Raw genomic sequence first — 12,531 nt, 5'->3', positions numbered from 1 at the left:
TCCTCGTAATCGCCTGGAAGCCGCTGAGCGATAGTAGTTTTCCTCCGGAATTCTAAGCCATTTCGGTTGAAAAATCTTGATAGCCAGCCCTGGCTAGCTTTGAAACTGGTAATGCCCAGTTCTTTGGTTAAAGACAGTGCTTTAAGTTGGCACATTTCACTCGTCACCGCGTACCCGTATTGTCGCTTCTCATCTACACAATCGCAGAGCCTTTTCCCGAGGTCCGGATGCTTCGCTTTTTGACCACGAAATACCCGGTGATTGCTATTAGTTTCTTGAAGCTGCATTTTATTTTTTTGCCAGTCGCGATTACAGCTCTCACTCATGTCGTACTTGCTTCCTGCCGCACGGCTTCCAATATTTTCAGCTTCTTCAATAATTTTCACTTTTTCTTTAGCAGTGTACAAGCAATAACGAGAACTTGTAGCCATAATTAAGAAGTTTGAAGACGTTAATACTTCACTCCTAACGTGCTACTGATGCATCACAGACTGAGGCCGCAACAATGCAATAGAATAATGGGATGTATTGTTGGAGGCAGAGCAGTACCAACAATGTTTCGAATAATCTGCGCATCCCAGTTTTTCCTCCTAAAATTCGGGAAAGAACATGCACGGATTATTCAAGTATATACGGTATATATTCAATAAAGAAGTACCATGTTTACCTGTTCAGGACAAAGTTTACCCTCACTACAGATCAAAAAACAGTAGTAGTGCTCATCAGGCATCATTCCCATCTTCCAGAAGACAACAGCAACAGGCCTGGATGTTGTTCTTCAACTCCTACAATTCCACTATTAAACACGAACCCATAGCACAACACACAAATGTGGACGCTCTTTCCTGCCTACCCACAAGTTCAGACAGGAAAGCTCACGTTTCCACATCAACATGGAGCAGCGACACACCTCAGATGGGTTTCCCATTGCAGCTACTCAAATCATTGCAGACACACAACATGATCTTATCTTATGGCACACCATGCACTATGTGGTCCATGAGTGGCCCACTTATTTTTCAACATTTGCAAATCTGGAGCTCCAGAGTCGGGTTTGCCAATCTCACTGCTTATCCATCACTGCTCATGTGTTCCTGCTTGACATGCAGACCAATACTCACATTGTCACCATGATGAGTACCTTGTGGCCACAATGTTTACAACTCATCCATCATAGCGACTAGGCTGTGTCGCGGATGAAAGCACTCACAAGCAACATGCCTACTGGCCACGGCTGACGAAGGATGTGAAGGCCACGGTGTGGTACATAGCAGTTCTGCATGCACCCAGTACGAGGCTGCTAAACGCCAATCTTTTGCCCAATGGTTCATCTACCGTTGCCCCTGGGACCGCATTCATCTGGAGATTTCTGAATTCTGTGTGGGTCATTACCACTGAACATTTTCTATAATTACCCATATGAGGTAAGCACGGTGTCAACACAATAGATGCCACAAGTAATGCACACGTCTAGATTCTTGGCACCAAAGGTCTTCCCTGCACCACTGTGACAGACAATGGACCCCAATTCAAGGCGACAACATTTGACAAATACTGTGTCTCGAATGGCATCAAAAGCCTCTTCATTCCGCTGATTCACTTGACCTCCAATGGTGAGGCAGAATGTATGGTGCGAACATTTAAACAGAAAATGTTAAAAGTGATGAGAATCACCATCACAGCTGCACTCGTGATCTCTCTGAGCACATACATGTCCATTCCCATCCACAACCATTGTCCAGCAGAGCTCCTCCATGGGTGACAGCTGTGTACTCTCCTCCATCTCCTAGTCCTGCAGCTCTAGGAAACCGAGACGTTGCATTCAGGTTGTTATCCATCAGACACGGCAGTGTGGCCACGCTTGTACAGGGCAAGAGAAGAGTTGTTATGGCTGACAGGCAGCGCCTTTGGGCAGTTGACCACTGAAGGGTTTGGAGGCCATCATACCAACCAACTCTGTCCCCACCTACTGACTGCATCACTACTGGCAGCTCCATTGTGCCTGGAAAGCCCACTCTTGCCAGTCTCATGACTGTACACACATACTAGCCCTCCCTGACCATGAACGGCGGTCCTGTGGATGTGGGCACAGAGGTAGAGGTTTCGTACAGCCTTTGCATCTTCGGCTGATTTTGTCTGCACTGCCAGCCCCCCCCCCCCCCCCCCCCCCCTCCCAACACTGTTAGACACCCCCAGTTCTTCCTGCCAGCTGGTGGGATTCAGTGCCAGGACACCAACTGTGCCACAAGTTCACCTCCCACAGCACTGCATATGTTGTTCCAGCCCTACACAACCATACCAAGGATGAAGGATCTGGTACCCTTGCCCACTAATTTTGAAAGTCTGCTGGACGACACTGTTTTCAAAGATGGCTGCTAGACAGAACTGTTACAACAGTGAAGGCTAGTTGTCGCTGCTGCAGGGCTGGGCGTAGGGGCATGCCCATCTAGCTGGCCAACAAGTGCTCACAGCCACACTTTAAGGCTAGCAGTACAGCGGCTCTGTCCTCACTGGTGACTGCACTGCTGTTATGTATTGTTGTCTCTACATGTCACTGTTTTAATCTCAATATTTGTTGCGCCCTAGGTTTCAATCTGGATCATTTCTTGGACCTGTTATTCTGCCTTGCGATCTCTGTTGTCTGTCTTCCTCTTGTTGTTGTAGTAGTTCAGTACGCACTTGGTGACTCGCTGTTTAATACCCTTCGCCAGTCGGCCAGTCTCGAGGATTCTTGAGTCATTCCCAGTCTTGTCAGACTCCAGTCACTACAGTTACGTAAGTATTTATGCATATTTGTTACCCAAAATACAAATTTCAGAAGAGTGCCAGATAGTCTGGAATGGAGACAGCACGTAAGATGTCATGTTTCACTGACTTACCTTTTTTTTTTTCCTCCGCACATGAAAAGCAACAACTACCTATTTTCAAGGCAAATTTCCCAGTTTTTTACAGATGTCATCACTGTATATCAAAAAATTACATTGCCAGCAGGATAACTAAGATAAAAATATTACACACAAAAACATACATGGCCTTGAGAAGAGCCGATATAATTCCACAAAATGATAGCCAATAGGCCCGACGTCTGACAATACATAGAAACATGTCGGTTTTTGAAGTGGGAACACTATTTTGGGAACATTCCAAACAAATGCCCACCAGCCAGCTCCACACTATGCAGGTCACTGATTAGTAGTGGATCAATAACATTTCTATCCTTTCCTAATGCAAGAAAAACTATAGCTACTTTCCATGGAACCCAGCACATCTCTGATTTTATCATCACTGACACTATGAGAAATGCATATGCACTTTCAGAGTTTTAATAGTGTGCTTTTCTTTAGTGTACAATGCTTTAGTTTTAGTGTGTCCACATGCAGTATGCAGAAAATTTTGCTGTTGCTACCACATTGATGAAATAAATATACTGTATACAATTTATTTCGGAGGTGACTTATATCATGCTTTTGTGATTTCCTTCAGTTCACACCAGAAGAGTAGCGTGGTCTATTTATTAATTACATGATCTTTTGAAATTTCAGAAAAAAGTATGCACTGAATAGATATACGTAACAAGAGAAGGACTATTAAGTCAGTCAGCAGGAACACAACAGTAATCAGCTCACGCCTACCCTGAGGATGAACAGGGTTTTATTTATTGTGTTTAGGTAACATTTACTGCTACAGTTTCAATTATTTATACCAACTTATCTGTTTACATCTACAGTCATGCCACATTAGGCACTGCACAGTGCAGAGTGGTGGATTAGCCACTTCCTGTCCTATGTCAGTCACACATGAAATAGCAGGAAATGACTAAATGTAAGTTTCTGTTCACATTATAATAAATCTTAGCTTATTGTCTTTGTTCCTAATTGAGATGCATGATAAATGGAGTAGAATTGCACAGTCTATCCAGTTCTTTAAATTTTCTTGACAGTATGACACAAGAAAAATGTCTTTTAACAATTCTCATTTTAATCCTTCGAGCACCTCTGTCACATTTTCATATCTGTTACACCGATCTGTTGCCTTCTATCTGAATTGCTACAACATTTGCTGCCACACGTACAGAATGAGTCCTCCTAAAGACAAGAGAAGCATTCTAGAATATGCCACACTAACATCTTGTTTGCTGTCTTGCTAATAGACGCATTGCAGTTTCCCAGAATCCTGCCAACAAATCTAGCTCTTCCATTGGCCTCCCTTACAGTGAATTTCATGTGTTTGTCCCATTTCACATAACTTCACAGTATTAACCCTAAAATGGGGTTGGAAGAGGGTGGTGCTTCAGATACAGAAATTTACTCTCTTTTATTGGCATCAATTTACTATTATCCACCTTTAAACAGAACTGCCATTCAATTTGTTACTTGGAAATACTGTCTACATTATCACGGTGGCGCGACAAAGCGTCACCCACATAGGCTACACGGATTCCGTCTGACAACGAAAGGATGGGAGATCAGAGATAACTATTTGTTAATGAAATCACAATTTTTACGTTCACACATTTTCGCTCAGTGATATATTTCGGAAGAAAACTGTCTGTGTATGTAACTGTAGGAATGGCAGATTATGTTATTTTACAATAAAAGAAAGCATAATGTGCTTCTAAATGATATAGGTGTAAAACAGAGATTGATGTTCATTTACAAATGCTAGTTATTTTACATTAAAAGGAAGCATAGTGCACTTCAGAATGATATACGTGTAAAACAGAGATTGATGTTCATTTACAAATGCTGTTATAGGGAATGTATAAAGCATCAAAAATTATTGAAAAGAGACTCCATATCACAGCAAGGCGTGCGTTTGTCGTCAAAGATGGCCAATGACACTAAGTGTTCAAATTTCATTTCCACTGTGCATGAAGCTAATTGAGTACCTGGTCAAAATAAGACAACTAGTTTCTGTGGAAAAGCACATTTTAACATAAACTCATAATGTTTTTAAAGTAAACAAACTTGTACATTCTTGAATTTTCAATTGATAATTTCATATTTTTTCAAACAATAACAACTTTTATTTTGAGCATTAAAATTGTCATTGCCACAAATGTATTATTTTTTATAACAAGAATCTTAATTAAAAATTATTGTAATTAGAAAAGAATATTATCTCAGAACTTTCTGGCATGTACCGTAAGGTTATACACAGTGAACATTAATAAAACTGATAAACTGGAAATGGAGGAAAAAAGGTCCTATGAACATGTGCTTGGAAATGCATCATTGACACAGTAGATGGCATTGGGGAATGAAAGTTCCTCTGACCACGTGCCGTGTGTTCCTTGTGTGTTGCAGGATGCAGCGTACTGTAAGCAACAGAATGGTCCGGCACTCATGTCGGGAACAAGACAAGATGGTATTTCTCTACAGCCAAGCAGGTGGAATTGGTTGAGAGGCAGCCCGGCTATACCAAACAACTAACCCCCCCAGTCAACATCCACGTCGCACAACATTTGAAGACCTTTTTGGGTGTTAATGTGATCATGGGTCCTTTCAGACAACGAACATGCAGGTAGGCTGCTGACTGTGTGCACACCAGATTTGGAGAACAGCATTCTACAGGATATTGAGACAAATTGTAGTACAAGTTTAAGGCAAATAGCCTGCCAACATGATGTAAGTCAATGTATGATTACGTGTATCTTGCATGACAGCCACTACTATTCCTATCGCTTGCAACACGTGTGAGGATTATCAGCAGCAGATTTCCCTCTATTGGAAGGATTCTGTTGATAGTTTTTGCACCGGTCCATCACAATTATGGACGTCATCAGTCTTCTTTACCATGAAGCAACATTTACCAGAACTGACATCATCAATTTGCATAATTGTTATCTATGATCTACAGACAACCCTCAGGAAATCGATGAAGCATCTCATCAGCATCGGTTCAGGGTGAATGTATGGGCAGGAATTCTTGGTGACCACATACTTGGACTGGTTATTATTCCACAATGCCTGGACTTCCTGTAGAATACTCCGCCTGGGTTTCTTGAGAATGTGCCTTTGGCAACTGACAGGTTATGTAGTTTCTGCTTGATGGAGCCTTGATGGAGGAATGTACCTGGATTTCCTGTAGAATACTCTGCCTGGGTTGCTTGAGAATGTTCCTTTGGCAATATGACAGGTTATGTGGCTTCTGCATGATGGAGTACCACCCCACTTCCACATTACAGTTCACCAATACCTCAAAAACATCTTCCCCACTCATTGAGTAGGACATGGAGGTACCGCAGCATGGCCAGCTAGATCACCAGTATTAAACCCCCTGGATTTTTACCTCTGGGGGCATCTGAAAAGCACTGCGTGTGCTGAGCCAGTTCCTGATATGCAGACCTTCAACAGCGTGTTCACGAAGCATAAGATGCAATTCAGAAAGAGGCTAGAACATACAAAGAAAGTGCAGCAGTCCATGATGTGACATGTGAACACGTGCATTGCATCCTCTGGAGGCCACTTTGAAAATCTGTTGTGACGTGGATGCAATGCAGCTCTGTATTATGTTCTGGGACAATCTGTTGTCATTGCACACATACCATCCATTTATGGACACATGTTCATTAGGACCTTCTTTCCTCCATTTCTAGTCAGGAGTTCGTCCCTGCAGTTCATCGGTTTTATTAATGTTCACCCTATATATAGAGTAAATGCACACCAACTGAGTCATTTGTTTCAGGTCTTTCCTAGGTAGTTTCATGATGTCAACAAAGTTTGAGTTTCATTATCTGTTCCTTTAAGAATTTTGACCTGTCTTAGTTATTGAAAACGAATTTTCTGTGAAGTGTGTTTTTTTTAGAAAATCTGACCAAAATAAAAAAAGGGTTTATTGGCAATTAGAATTTTGTTATTTACATTTAACAACTTGAGAACCACTGAACATCAAGAATATGGTAGTATCTGCAAATGAACTTCAAGCGGCAAACACGGAAGCTAAGTATTAGAACTCAATATTGTTTATATCTCTCATTTTCCACTAAATCCTATCATGTGCTCAAATAGCTGTAATTAAAGCTAAAACTGCACAAAGTGGTGATCCCAAGAAATGAGTATTGAAGCATTATGAAGCTACATGAAATTATTTAGAGGTTCTAAATAGGCAAGTATCGCATGAATGTAACTTCTTTGGAAAGTGAAAAGTTCTAATTGGTTTGTACACCTGGGATTTTTATATCTCAGATACTCTGTGGAGAGTTAGAAACTTATAACTGTGGATGTCGTCTGGGATCTTGGTGTAAAAAAAATTAGAAGACTAATGCTGTTTATATTTCTGCTGAAGAAGGAAAAAAAAGACACCAGTATCCAGATGGAGCATGAAAGTGAAAACAAAAGGATGTGCATATAACAACTGTGGACAGATAATTTCAAAGAATGTATGAAAATAAAAAAGATTTAAACTGTATTCAAACCGGAATTTAGAAGGAGAAAAAAGATAAGTACACTAGAGACAAGAATGTTTGTGTATTTTAGTTTCTGTTCTTGCTAAAAACTGTTAAGCACTGTTTCAATATTACTATTATGGAGGAGAGTGCAGACAGCACTGATAATAATTGTATAACTAAAGCAGCAGTGTGCGTACTTTTTTTAATTATTCACATGTTAAATTCCACATAATCTTGTTAAATAAACTTAGTACATTAAATCCCTTTAAACATAAACAAGTGCTAATTCGTTCTACTTGGCCAGACAGCTTACTTATTTGTACTTGACTCACCTTGTAACTGTCACGACACCAATTCTTCCATCAACAGTTCCATATAATATCTGATCATCACTTCCAGGAAATGGAAACAGCACTGATGGCACAGACTCTAACTCTACACTGTGTAAGAGATCATGTCGATCCAATACCCGCAAAATTCTGTCTTCACATGCCAAAACTGCCAACAGCTTATTGTTACCCTGCAGAGGATGTCAGAAAACACTTTCTAATTTTCACTGAGTATACATTATTTTGATGTATGTATGGAAGATGAAACAGATAACAGCACGTAATATTGAAATTTACAAGTAAAATAACTGGATTCGCTCAACATTCAGGTTTTCAACAGATTATTTTAACTCATATCTGCCTTTACCTACATGCCATGTTTAGCCACCCAGGATAAGATTAATTTTCGGACAATCTTCAACAGCTGCAAGTCCAAATACAGCCTATAATATTTTTCTTCAGAATCTGGACTTCAGAGATCTGAGCTGGTAGCAGTCAGGAGACATGCTTTGCATCCAGCAAAACAATGCTGCATATAGCAGCACAATAATAGCCACTGGTGAATACTGTGCTTCGTTTTGCTTTGCTGTGTTTGCCTGTTTCCACTAAAATGTGTGATTGAATGGTTCCTTATGGTCACAGGCACTACTTGTGATTCCTAGCAATAGAACACTCATTGTTTGCAATGAGTACTTGGGGCGTAGCAGAAAGCATTAGTACAGCAGCTGCACTGCTTGTAGAAGGTGGGATATATTCCCTTTGTGATGGTCCTATACTTGCACTAGTAAATGTGCAGGGAGATTGCAGGTATCCCACACCCTCTCCGAATAGCATTCGAGAAAAAGTTTACAGATTTCCTTCTGATAGCCAATTCACATTTTTGATGACAGACTTAAGATAATGATTATATGCTGCTCAAGGCCACACCATTAACATTTTATTTAATTGTACTTAATGTACTTTTTGACAAGAAGCAACACAATACATTCAGTATGAAAGTGTTTGAAGTCTTAGACTCTATTAAACTGAGAGGCTTGGGCCAGTTTCAATAACAGCATAAAACCTCTGATAGTATCTGATGATCCCGATTATGCCACTGCATTCTGTTTCTTAAAACACTCTCTCATTCGAAATAAAATTGTCATGTCACAAATTTTAGAATCTCCTTATCTCCACATACTCATGCCACAAAAATTAAATTCTGATCAACATTTTATTTTCTTCAAAGTGGTTTGAAAAGAGGTTACAAGATGAATATCAACAAAATTAAGACAATGATATGGGAATGTACTTGAATTAAATCTTGTGTTGGTTAGGGAATTAAAATAAAAAATGAGAAACTAAAAGTAGTAGATGAGTTTGGCTATTTGGGTTGCAAAATAACTGATTTTGACCTACGTAGAGGTGACATAAAATGCAGATTGGAAATAGCAAGCAAATAATTTCTTAAAAAGATAATTTTTTACAGTAAATGTAAGTGTAGGAAGTATTTTCTTATCTTAAGGCATTTGTCTGGAGTGTAGCCTTGTACAGAAATGGAATGTGGGCGGTAAACAGTCCATACAGAAAAGAGAGTGGAAGTTTTTCAAATGTGTTGAATCAGAAGAACGTGAAGATTAGACTAGTACATCAAGCAACTGTTAAGGAGGTACCAAATCAAATTGGAAAAGAGAGAGAGAGAGAGAGAGAGAGAGAGAGAGAGAAGGGATTGGTTGACAGGGTATATCCTAGACATCCAGGAATCATCAATTGGATTCAAATTATGTTGTTTGCACTACATGGATGAAGGGCCTTGCACAGGAGAGCATGGAGAGCGTATTCAAACCAAGCTTTAGACTGAAGACTGCATCATATAGCAACATGTGCATGTTTTCTTGCATGTAAGCTTCATAGATCTAATCTGCTGGTAAGAAATAAAATAACAAATAACAAAACAACAAAAAAAGTCAATTTAGTTTTTCAAATACAGTCGTGTCATTCCACCAGTACTTTGTCCCAATAAATGTGTGTGTGTGTGTGTGTGTGTGTGTGTGTGTGTGTGTGTGAGAGAGAGAGAGAGAGAGAGAGAGAGAGAGAGAGAGACGGACGACAGAGAGAGAAAAGGGGGGACGGAGAGAAAGAAAGAAATAAAGAGAGTCTACAAGGATTCTCGGTGCAGTAAACCATTACAGAACATCAATAAAAATGTTCTTGGCTTATAATCAGCATAATTTCAAATATAACACTCAAGCTTTCAATAGCTGTCTCCACCATCATCATCAGGAGTTGAAATTACCAACTGATTGTCAGTGATTGCAACTTTTGGTGAATTCAAAATTATGTGGCTTGTAAACCAAGAAGATATTATTAAAGCATGCCACTGCAAAAGACTCTGAGAACACATTAAAGAACAATATTTGGTATATTTCTAATTCATTTCCTTATTCTTACTTTACTAAAGATAAATGCACCCCACAGTGTTGCACAACATATAACACATATGCAAGCATTATTAAAATCAGAAATAGTCACCTTTTCTGCCCCCAGAGCAATGACATCAACTATGCGATCTCCACAAAGGAAAGAATTAACATCTTTACAGTCAAAATATTGATTATATGCATGATCACCACATACTAAAAGATTACTTCCACAGACATACCTGAAACAAATCAGTATAAGTAATAACTATTAGAAGACAATAAAAGAGAAATTATAATTATCACATAGCTGTTAATGAAAGCTCTCATGACCAACTGGTTTGTAATTAAATGTTAACGAAACAAAAATTTTCCGCTCATTTACACTCCCAAAGGCAATGACATCTTGAAAATTAAAAATGTAACATTTGGACAAATAAAAGAACTGAAGTATCCCAGCATCCTCTTTGACTGTGTAAATAATCAAAATATGAAATGATAAGTAATATTTCACAATGCCCATAAAACGTATCATGCTTTGTGGTATAAGTCAAAGAACAGAGATAGCTCTAGTAAAATCAAAATATGAATATTTAAGTCAGCTGAACAACCAGTTCTTGCTAGCATATCTACTAAATCATTAACAAATCTGACCTGAAGTGCAATATAAGTCAATGTCACTTTTTGCAATGCTCTTTCAAATATCTATGTTTCATAATCAGCAAAAGGGGTATTCTTTCCAACTGACAATAGCACAAGCCATTAATAACAAGCTCCCTCCTCAGTCGGCAGCATCTATATGCCTTAAGGGGAAAAGTAAACAACTGACTGCTGACGAGACGAAGCAGTATAGACTTCACACTCCCTCAATACACTTTGGAAGAAGGGTGCACGGCTTGTATGGTCACTACATGTAACAAAGCACTTCATATCCTCAAACAACTACTACCGTCTGCACCTTGTCTAGTATTGTACTTGACAAACAAACCACTGATAATAGCTACTGATGCATCTCGCCTAGTCTTGTACTCGCCAGACTACTGATAATAGCTACTGATGCATCTCGTCTAGTCTTGTGCTCACCAAGCAAACCATTGATAATAGCTACTGATGCATCACAATAAGGCAGACAAAGAGTTGTCACACCTCGACAAAGCAATTCCAAGCTGCCCATGCTTTTCATATCTGCACGTTTAAATCATCTCAGTAAAATAACGTGCAAACAGAAAAAGTGGTACTGGTGATTATTTATGCTGTAAGCCAAATCTGTATCTATCTCTGTGCTGTCAGCTTTCATCTTCTGACGGACCACAAAACTCAGTTCACAAATTTTAGTCTTCAATCTGTTTTATCAGATAAGACAGCTTAACACTTACACTGGTGGGCTCTGCTTTTATCAGCATGTGATTGTCAAATGATGTGCACCACATTACAACAAATGGGTTCACATATTTTATGGAGAACCTTTCTTTCAAACAACATTCTGTCCAGTTTACACTTTTGGTACTTTAGGTAGCACATCCACACACAGCCTACCAGCTGTCACGTCATTGCATACACACTACAAACTTCCAGACGGTCCAGGCCACGAGTCTGATTAATAGGAAGTCATATGTATCAAGAGGCATACCACTCATTGCAAGAATTTCATTCACCATAACCACAATTGCTGCAAAATGAGGGGAAAAAATAATGATACCATGCTTTGACAGGTCTTGAACTGAGTGAGGTTAGGCTAGTGCCAGAGCACTTACCAGTAAGGGTCATCTTGATGCTAAAAGTCTAATTTTCCCTAAGGCTTTTCTTAACTGCACAAAATGATTTGTGACTACTTGACACATAAACTTAAGACTCAACAGGTGGTTGTTCAACTCACCCTCAACTCTCTCTCTCTCTCTCTCTCTCTCTTTCTTTTTCTCAGCAATAGACAGCGAGACTGAGTGCCTTGCTAACTCGTGTTTGTATTGTATTCCTCAACAGGTTCTTCCCTTATGTGTCATATCAGGAGGGGGGATATTGTATCCAATAATGACAATGGTAGGGACACAGGCGGCAAGGATTGTCGAAATGGACCACCAGTGGCACTTTGTTTCATTGACTTACATTGACAGAGATCCTCCAAGAGGTGAACACACCCCTGCCTCCACACAGAGCCATGTGGTGCTAACCAGAGGTCCCTTGGATGGCATATGTAGGCCTACGCAACAAAGAATAAGGATATTCATGTTCTTACTGGCAAGAAGTTATTTCACTATGTTCCAGCCTGTCCCATGTACTTACTATAGGCTATTGTGTTGCTCGGATTCTCGCTTACTGTTTACCAACAACTACTGAGCACTGGATTTGTACTTTGAGTAAATTGCTCTTGCGCTTCATTTTCAATAAACATGATGTGCACCACATTACAACAAAT

General features: G+C 39.7%; 1 protein-coding gene across 2 annotated transcripts in view; it reads right to left on the bottom strand.

The window, feature by feature from the left end:
- The window catches only part of LOC126094940 (Bardet-Biedl syndrome 7 protein homolog), a 169,288-nt gene that overhangs the window by 123,135 nt on the left and 33,622 nt on the right, over positions 1–12,531 (bottom strand). For both annotated transcript variants that reach the window (XM_049909588.1, XM_049909589.1), the window contains exons 4-5: positions 10,231–10,360; positions 7,723–7,910 (exon numbers count right to left, since the gene is read on the bottom strand). In XM_049909588.1, the coding sequence (XP_049765545.1) occupies positions 7,723–7,910; positions 10,231–10,360 (318 nt within the window). The remainder of the gene's footprint in view (positions 1–7,722; positions 7,911–10,230; positions 10,361–12,531) is intronic.

Source organism: Schistocerca cancellata, chromosome 8, assembly GCF_023864275.1.
Source record: "Schistocerca cancellata isolate TAMUIC-IGC-003103 chromosome 8, iqSchCanc2.1, whole genome shotgun sequence".
Classification (NCBI taxonomy): domain Eukaryota; kingdom Metazoa; phylum Arthropoda; class Insecta; order Orthoptera; family Acrididae; genus Schistocerca; species Schistocerca cancellata.
This window is presented reverse-complemented; position numbering and strand designations above follow the sequence as displayed.